This window comes from Salmo trutta, chromosome 4 (assembly GCF_901001165.1).
Source record: "Salmo trutta chromosome 4, fSalTru1.1, whole genome shotgun sequence".
In the NCBI taxonomy this organism is placed as follows: domain Eukaryota; kingdom Metazoa; phylum Chordata; class Actinopteri; order Salmoniformes; family Salmonidae; genus Salmo; species Salmo trutta.
The window spans coordinates 21,952,287-21,961,948 of NC_042960.1; the positions used below are offsets into that span (position 1 = coordinate 21,952,287).

Below are 9,662 nucleotides of genomic sequence, written 5' to 3' on the forward strand. Positions count from 1 at the left end.
TCTGATAGGAGACAACGGGTGCGCAATCGTGCTGCCCTATCTGAATGAGAGTCCCTCACATGTGGGGTAGCACATGGGACCATCCTTTTCCTTGCCCTCATCAATGATGCTGCACATGAAGCTGCCAAACCTGGGTGAAAATATCTTGATGACATGAATCTTCTTGAAACCAGGAAACTGAAGCAACCAGCATCAATGCAAAAGCACTGGACGAGCACAGTACCTGGACCGCTACCAATGACATGCTCCTCAATGAGAAGAAATGTGTAGTAATGCATGTCACCTCTAAAACCCCACTCCCTGCACCATCCTTCTTCATCAACGGTGTCCCCCTGTCAGAGACAACAAAGGTCAGGATGCTGGGTCTCACTGCACTGGAGCAGCCAGGTTGACACCATGACCACAAGGACCAGCAGGAAGCTGTTCCTCCTCAAACGCATTAAGCGCTTCTCTGTAACCACTGTCCATCTACATCAGCTACGTAAGACAAGTTCTGGAGTATGCTGTACCTGCCTGGCACCCTGGCCTCACTCAAACCCTGACTGGTCAGCTGGAGTGTCTCCAAAAGAGAGCTTGCAGAATAGATTCTGGGCGGGTCGTAAACCAGCTACCGGGACGCTGTCAAAACCCTCGCAATCATGACATTGGAGAGCAGACGGGAGCAGATCAGCCTGAAATTTCCTAAATCCCTGCAGAACTCCCAGTTTGGAAACTGACTCCCTCCAACCAGACAGCAGATTACTGGGATGGCAACCCACAACAGCCACAAACGGAACACTCCAATGACATGCAAAGGCCACTATTGCAAAAATCTGAAACAGTTTTCTGTCCAAAACAAAAAGTTAATCCATGCTTTTGTCACTTCTAGATTAGACTACTGCAATGCTCTACTTTCAGGCTACCCGGATAAAGCACAAAATAAATTTCAGTTAGTGCTAAACACGTCTGCTAGAATCTTGACTAGAACCAAAACATTTGATCATATTACTCCAGTGCTAGCCTCTCTACACTGGCTTCTGTTAAGGCAAGGGCTGATTTCAAGGTTTTTCTGCTAACCTACAAAGCATTACATGGGCTTGCTCCTACCTATCTCTCCGATTTGGTCCTGCCGTACATACCTACACAATTATGGTCACAAGATGCAGGCCTCCTTATTGTCTCTAGAATTTCAACAGCTGGAAGAAGGGCTTTCTACTATAGAGTTCAATTTTTATGGAATGGTCTGCCTATAATTTTTATGGAATGGTCTGCCTATTCATGTGAGAGACGCAGGCTTGGTCTTGAACTTTAAGTCTTTATTGAAGAATCATCTCTTCAGTAGGTCCTATGATTGAGTGTAGTCTGGCCCAGGGGTGTGAAGGTGAATGGAAAGGGACTGGAGCAACGAAGCACCCTTGTTCTCTCTGCCTGGCCGGTTCCCCTCTCTCTGCCTCTAACCCTATTACGGGGGCTGAGTCACTGGCTTACTGGTACTCCTTCATCCCGTCCCTAGGAGGGGTGCGTCACTTGAGTGGGTTCAGTCACTGACGTGATCTTCCTGTCTGGGTTTGGCGCCCTCTCGGCTTCATGCCGTGGGGAAGATCTTCGTGGGCTATACTCGGCCTTGTCTCAGGGTAGTAAGTTGGTAGTTGAAGATATCCCTCTAGTGATGTGGGGGCTGTGCTTTGGCAAAGTGGGTGGGGTTATATCCTGCCTGGTTGGCCATGTCCGGGGGTATTGTTGGACGGGGCCACAGTGTCTCCCGACCCCTCTTGTCTCAGCCTCCAGTATTTATGCTGCAACAGTTTATGTGTCAGGGGCTAGTCAGTCTGTTATATCTGGAGTATTTCTCCTGTGTGAACTTAATTATGCTCCCTCTAATTCTTTCTCCCTCCCTCTCCCTCTCCCGGAGGACCATGCCTCAGGACTACCTGGCCTGATGACTTCTTGCTGTCGTGCTGCTGCTCCAGTTTCAACTGTTCTGCCTGCGGCTGTGGAACCCTGAGCTGTTCGGACGTGCAACCTTGTCCCAGACCTGCTGTTTTCGACTCTCTCTCTCTACCGTACCTGCTGTCTCTAACTCTGAATGCTCGACTATGAAAAGCCAACTGATATTTACTCATGAGGTGCTAACCTGTTGCACCCTCTACAACTACTGTGATTATTATTATTATTTGACCCTGCTGGTCATCTATAAACGTTTGAACATCTTGGCAATGTACTGTTATAATCTCAACCCTGCACAGGCAGAAAAGGACTGGCCACCCCTCAGAGCCTGGTGCCTGTCTAGGTTTCTTCCTAGGTTCCTGCATGTCTAGGGCGTTTTTCCTAGCCACCATGCTTCTATATCTGCATTGCTTGCTGTTTAGGGTTTTAGGCTGGGTTTCTGTATAGCACTTTGTGACATCGGCTGATGTAAAAAGGGCTTTATAAATACAGTTGAATGATTGATTGATTGATATCAGAACTCTCCCGTTACATACTTCACAAAACTGATAAATGCACACCCCATACTCTATAGCCCAGGGGCCTTAGAAATGTCTACCTAAGAACTCCAAAGATGTTTTTTCTAAAGCTGCCACCCCAAACCTTGTCTTTGTAGTATTTGTTATATATATTGCGTATTATAACGCTGTATTATATTCTAAGTGTTTTGCTATTTTAGAATTTTACTATTTGATAATGATTTATGATTAATGCTATGATTGTAAATTGGTGTACAATTCAGTCTATGACTGCGAGAAACCTATACAACCTACTACAAATAGAGTATTGTGACCAGGTGTGAAAATATAATGAAGTGGAAGAGAACTGTTATGTTTAGTAAGGTACAAAGTCATAGACATGCTGTGGCAGTCCTCTTAATTTGACTAAAAGGCACCCACTTTCACAACCTCCCTCTTCCTTCAGCACAATAGTATTTTTCTGCTCACTAGACAAAGCAGAAAGCAACAAGTTGCCAAGATTCTTATCGTATCTCCATAAAGTCTCACAGCTCAGCATATTCTTAAGTGGCATGTGTGTATGTTATGGATTGTGGAGTGTTTAGAATACTGCACCTGACTTTCACACATTGATGTAACTCCTCTTATCTGATTTGGTCCACACCACCATCATGGCTAACCTAACCTTTACACCCAACATTGAAAACACCCTTGTGCATCTGTGATATGAATCAGACGTGCCCTAACCAATGAAGAGGGAAAAAAACAGACGTTGACAAGATAAAAACCTGTTAAAAATATCACTGTGTTCACAACAACGACAAAAGAGAAGGATTGATGTTTAATATCTCTCTGCCCCATCAGTGTGTTCTAGTCAGTGTGTTGACAGACTGTTAATTAAAAATGTTAAAGGAATGTACGCTTTTGAGCTCCAATATCTATCAAGGCCTTTGTTCTGAGTTTGATTGACTTGGCACTACCCCTTATGCCTTTATGGAGATAATTGCCCTATTGCTAACAGACTGTGAAAACTTTTAAGTCCCAAAAGAGATATTTTATTAAAGTAACCATGAGAGATACACTCGATTGATGCCCTCTTCTTTAGTTTGAGAATCTTTTCAAGTTTGGGGTTTACTTGGGAGGGGGGATGTGTGGTGTGGTAAGCATAATTGCATGGTGTGTAATTAAAGATAATAGGGGCATTAAGACTCCACGTCTTACTTGAGTTTTGAAGAGAAAGGAGATTTCATCAAACAACAGTGGCATGCACATTTGTCGGGGTGCAAAGACCTGATTGGTTGTCGCAGGTGGTTCCAGAGTATAAATTTACTTTGAGTGAGAAATTATGTAGTTCATTCTTTCCCACATCAAGACCACTGCTTCACTTTCTCCTGATACCAAGACAAAGGTGAGATTCTAGATTTTCATTTCACAGTATACAGAAAAGTATACAGTTTACAGTTGGGAGAAAGCTTTTGTTTTGCTGTATTATTATATCATAGACTACTTACGTTACATTATTGAATACTTTTAAGCATATATTCAAGAAACTGCTGCTGAAAATAAATGTTGTTCAGCAAGTAATATTTTTCTCAAAATAAAATGCACCCTTGTTTCAATACCTCACCTTGTGAGGATAATGGTGCCTTTTTCAAAAATATTTTTTGAGATTGGAGAACACATTGGTAGGGATCTTATACAATTTCTCCATACAGAATCTTTCCAGATCCTTGATTTCCCCTCGACTTCGTTGCACCGGCTTTGAGGGCATTATCACTTAATTACGGGGCTACTTTTTTGAGAGAAAACAATATTACTCGTTAACTCTGAGCAATTGTATTAGTATGAAATTTGGAGCATACGATATTTGTATTTATTTTATACAGTCTTTTTTGCTCATTTTTTATCAAGGGTGCCAATAATTTCGAACCTGACCATATATCCTCTTTCTCTGTATAAGGATCAAGATGATATCTGTGGTGCTATTGATGTGCCTGCTGGGCTTCTCCCTGGCTGCTCCAGTAAGTCTCCAAACCCAGACCATGTTGTTTACATTCTAATTGAATCGTTTTATGCTTGAGCTTCAATTGTACGCTGGTGTTCTCTTGATGTTGACATAAGTCTATGTGTTGACTGGATGATGATTATCAAAATGCTGTGTTGTGCCTTGCAGACTCCTGATAGTGGAAGCGATGAGGTAGGTGGATTTCAGTTTCGACATCTCTTAACAACATCATGCAATCATCATGTCACGTCATGTCATGGACATGGGAAAGGGGTTTCAATTATCTTAACTACTAGCTTAATTACATGTTTGGTTCCACATCTGGTATTTCCCAGCAGGTTGCAGCACATGCCAACGAGGCCCTGAGATGGATGGAGCTCTACAGAATGTATGGTTCCCTCGGACAACTGGTTAGAGGGCAGCCATTTTGTTTCGGATTGAACTTGCACAACGTGTTAGACATATGTTAGACATATAACAACATAACTTTCAATGGAATAAAAAGGTGACAGTAGCCTCGAGTTTAGAGCGACAAACCAGCAACCGGAGGGTTACCAGTTCGAATCCTATTGCTGATGAGAGGGGGGGGGGGGGGGATCTGGCGACATTGAGACGGTAATGATGCTGGCATCATTATCTCACATGCCATTTAGCAAGGAACTTAACCCCCTAAACTGCTAATTGGGCACCGCAGCTGCCCTGTGCTATAACCTCTCCAACCTAATCTGTTTGAATATGTATGTACATATTCAGGGATTGGATTAAAAAAAAGGCAAAGGCTGGACCAGTTTCATATGGACTAAAAAAATTAGATGTGTAACCTTTATTTAACTTGGCAAGTCAGTTAAGAACAAATTTGGATTTACAATGACAGCCTACTGGGGAACAGTGGGTTAACTGCATTGATCAGGGGAAGAAGGACACATTTTTACCTTTTTCCGCTGTGGGATTCGATCCAGCAACCTTTTGGTTACTGGCCCAACGCTCTAACCACTAGGCTACCTGCCACCCCTATATATAGTAACATAATCTCTGCATACATCATGGATGCATTTAAATCGAAAGCATATTAAATGTTCAATTTAAATCATATTGATGTCAGCTATTTAGTTTTAGACTTATGTACAACATGTTAGACATACGTCACATTGTGAAAGAAGGACATATAACATTATTCCACTGAGGATAGGCTATACATTTTACTGAAACAGTGTTTTTTTATCAAAAGGTTTGACTTTGAGTTTCACCACTAGGCTTTCCAAATACTAAAAAGCCATCGAGAATGATATACTATCGATTGATAACATATACACTGAGTGTACAAAACATGTTCTTTCCATGACATAGATTGACCATGTGAATCCAGGTGAAAGCTATGATCCCTTATTGATGTCACTTGTGAAATCCACTTCAATCAGTGTAGATGAAAGGGAGGAAACAGTTAAAGAAGTATTTTTAAGCCTTGAGATAATTAACACATGGATTGTGCATGTGTGCCATTCAGAGGGTGAATGGCCAGGACAAAATATTTAAGTGCCTTTGAATGGTAGTGTGTGCCAGGCACACCGGTTTGAGTGTGTCAAGAATTGCAAGCCTACTGGGTTTTTCATGCTCAACAGTTTCCTGTGTATCAAGAATGGTCCACCACCCAAAGGACATCCAGCCAACTTGACATAACTGTGGGAAGCCTTTGAGTCAACATGGGCCAGCATCCCTGTGGAACACTTTTGACAACTTATAGAGTCCATGCCCAGACTAATTGAGATTGTTTTGAGGGCAAAAGTGGGTGCAACTCAATATTAGGAAGGTGTTACTAATGTTTGGCACACTCAGTGTACATATGCAGTATCTACATTATCCATCTCTCCAATGCTGTAGTGTTTTGCTCTCCTTCATATTTAGGCCATTTCCATTTACCAACTCCTCAAACACCCCCACTCAACAATCCCATAAATAAAGAAACATAATGGAGTAATTAGCTCTGTATATCAACCATATCAATGATCGTCTAATCAATTGAATTATTTTCTTTCCTCCGAAGGCTGCACCAGCTCAGCCCCCAATGGTAAATGCTACTTTTCGAAACTCTTTAAAAAACTGTAGAAAGATTCTTCTCATAAACATCCCTAGCTTTTCTAACACTTCTATCACTCCTTGCGAGACTCAAGACACAATACCCTGTTTTAGAGCTAATAGTGATGCCATAATGTTGTCTGAAAACTCTTTTGGCCTGAACCATTTGTGGTGTGAACAGTTGAACACCCCTGCTGCAGCCCCTGCTGCCCCAGCTCAAGACCCCAAATTCTTCTACCCACCACCACCAATGAACTCAGATGAGGAGGCCCCAGTGGTGAGCTCATGGTCCTTTAAATCAGTTTGAAATAATCTTCTAAATCATTAAAAAGCATCAGTGGGTTTCCTCTCCATCTCTCTAAGAGAAGAGATAAGAATTACTGTAATATAACGCTTACAAATGTGTTCATTGTGATGTGAGTGTGTGTTCAACCCCTTCTCATGCTCACTATCCCTCTTTCAGCCCCACTATGGCGGCTATGGTAGATACTATCCCTATCCTGGCCAGGCTGCACCTGCTGCCCCCGCCCTCCCTCTGAACTCTGACGAGGTTGGAGAGGACGAGGCTGCCGCTGAAGCCGAGGCTGAGCCAGCAGTGGACCACGCAGCTGAGGAACCAGCAGTTGTGGATACCGCCACCCCAGTAGACCCTGCAGCTGCAGCCCCTGTCGACCCAGCCGTGGATGTGCCTATCGATGTTGTTATACCCGCTGCCGTCGACATCCCTGCCACCATTGACACTGTTGCCACTGACATCATTGTTGTCGATCCCGCTCTCATAGCGCCAATCGACACCACCGTGGTGGCTGGGCCTTCAGACCCCACCCTCCCTGTTATGTAGGTGCCACAGTAACGGTTGCCAGCCTGCTCCTGCTCCTCGAGCCAGGGAGACATTCCCTTCCGTAGTCATAGTAACACAAAAGGAGAAACAACAGTGATGGGGAAAGGGCAGGGTAGGAGCAGCGAGGTCTATGGTATGGCTACTTGAATAGGGACTGAAATGGAATTTGGCAAATACGTGGGATCTCTGTGAACATCCATGTGTCAATGAGCTTGTACTGTTATTGTGCAGTCACAAAAAATGTGATGATTCAGTCTTTTCTCTTTGTGCTTTTTTCAGTCTTTATATAAAAATGCCTGTTGAGATACTGCACTTGATGCTCTTTTTTTATCAGCAAAAGAATTCATGTTTTATGATGTGATACTTCACATTACGTTGGAACAAGAGACAAGATGTGTACCCCATTTCAATTGTCCCACTGTCAAGCCACGTCCTCCTTAGATAATGTTGCAATCCAGGTCAAAAGTTTCCCGGGAAGCCCAATCCCCCATTCAACCAATGGAAAAAAGAAAGTTATAATTACACTAGCATCGCCGGGCCTTAGCACTTATCAGTAGCCGCCAATGTGCACCTTTGGAATGTCATATTTTTTTGTTGCAGTCTAATAAATCCAGTTTAATATAGACCATCACAAAGAAATCCATTATTTCATTCAGGCAGGTCTTAAAAAAACACTATCATACTAAAATAATGTATTTCAAAAGAACATACAGTGCCATGCAAAAGTATTCACCCCCTTGACGTTTTTCCTATTTTGTTGAATTACAACCTGGAATTCAATTGGATTTTCATTTGGATTTCATGTAATGGACATACACAAATTAGTCCAAATTGGTGAAGTAAAATTATTTTATATTTTTTTAAGAATTGAAAGTGATGCATGCATATGTATTCACCCCCTTTGCTATGAAGTCCCTAAATAAGATCTGGTGCAACCAATTACCTTCAGAAGTCGCATAATTAGTTTGATTGCACATAGATGGACTTTATTTAAGTGTCACATGATCTGTCACATGATCTCAGTATATATATATATATATATATATATATATATATATATATATACATGTATATGTATGTGTATATATACATATACACATACATATACATACATGCACACATATACATCTGTTATGAAAGGCCCCAGAGTGTGCAACACCGATAAACAAGGGGCACCACCAAGCAAGCGGCACCATAAAGACCAAGGTGAATAGTTATGCACGCTCAAGTTTTCAGTTTTTTTGTCTTATTTCTTGTTTGTTTCACAATAAAAAATATTTTGCATCTTCAAACTGGTAGGCATGTTGTGTAAATCAAATGATACAAAGCCCCCCAAAAATCTATTTTTATTCCAGGTTGTAAGGCAACAAAATAGGAAAAATGCCAAGGGGGTGAATACTTTCTCAAGCCACTGTAATATCATATTTTGAGTTTAATTACAATAGGCCTACATATATTTTATGGTGAGACTATAATGGAATATAACAGAATATAATAGGATATTTTTCCCAAACAAGATTTGTTTGGCAAATGTTGTTTTGGAAAATGTAGGTGTTAGAAACTTTAGATTTTGCTCCTTCCGATGGTCTACAGAAATCAAAACATCTAGATTGCATGCATTTGAAAAGATAGTTTGGCCTGGACTTTAAACTTGATTAACGACACTGCGATTGAACCAGCCAGTCAATTAAATGCGAGTTAATTAAATGCATCAAATTCTTGCGTGGGGCTTGACAATGGGTCAATTAGCACATAAAGGTATTCCTATCTTACTTAAAGTGATAGTTAACAGAAAATACAAGGTAAGGTAACAAAATCCATTGTTTGGCTTAAACAAGCTACTTTAAGATGATTTGGACAAAATATGGTAATATTTGGGATATTGACTTGTATTGGTTTTTGGACAACAATGCAAATATCTTAGCATTTGCAGACAATAGCCAGATAAACGCAAACAACGCATGGATTGCTGTCTTACACTTTCTGTAAACTACTGTAAGAACACCAATATCTAATTTTGTAATTTGGGTGAACTATCACTTTAAACCCTCAGTCTGTGAGGAGCATAGGTCATCCAGTTAAAAAATTGTAAAAAACAAACCTATCTTCCAGCTTGTTTTATCTCATCATAGACAGTATCATGTTCATTGTGATTTGTTACTAGACACAGGCTGCAGATAAGAGTCTAGTCTGTTCTGCAGAACACCTCTAAAACTCTGTGGTGCTCCTGGCAGAATCTCTGCCCTGGGTTTTCCGGTCACCTCCAACAGTGCGTGTTTTTATGCGTACTTTGTAGGGTACTTTGTAGTGGTGTTTAACC

General features: G+C 41.5%; 1 protein-coding gene across 1 annotated transcript; it reads left to right on the forward strand.

Moving 5' to 3' along the window:
- Positions 1-3,718: 3,718 nt before the first annotated feature.
- enam (enamelin) lies at positions 3,719-7,963 on the forward strand. Its single transcript, XM_029750153.1, has 7 exons — positions 3,719-3,831; positions 4,384-4,444; positions 4,597-4,620; positions 4,767-4,838; positions 6,470-6,493; positions 6,683-6,778; positions 6,965-7,963. The coding sequence occupies exons 2-7, from the start codon at positions 4,391-4,393 to the stop codon at positions 7,340-7,342; spliced, it is 648 nt and encodes a 215-aa protein (XP_029606013.1). The 5' UTR covers positions 3,719-3,831; positions 4,384-4,390; the 3' UTR covers positions 7,343-7,963.
- Positions 7,964-9,662: the final 1,699 nt, after the last annotated feature.

Excerpts from the sequence above, each read along its gene's own strand:
- enam (XM_029750153.1), top strand. The coding sequence starts at position 4,391 with ATGATATCTGTGGTGCTATTGATGTGCCTGCTGGGCTTCTCCCTGGCT. Across the intron at positions 4,839-6,469 it reads ATGGTTCCCTCGGACAACTG|GCTGCACCAGCTCAGCCCCC; the intron begins GTTAGAGGGCAG and ends TTTCCTCCGAAG. Across the intron at positions 6,494-6,682 it reads CACCAGCTCAGCCCCCAATG|TTGAACACCCCTGCTGCAGC; the intron begins GTAAATGCTACT and ends TGGTGTGAACAG.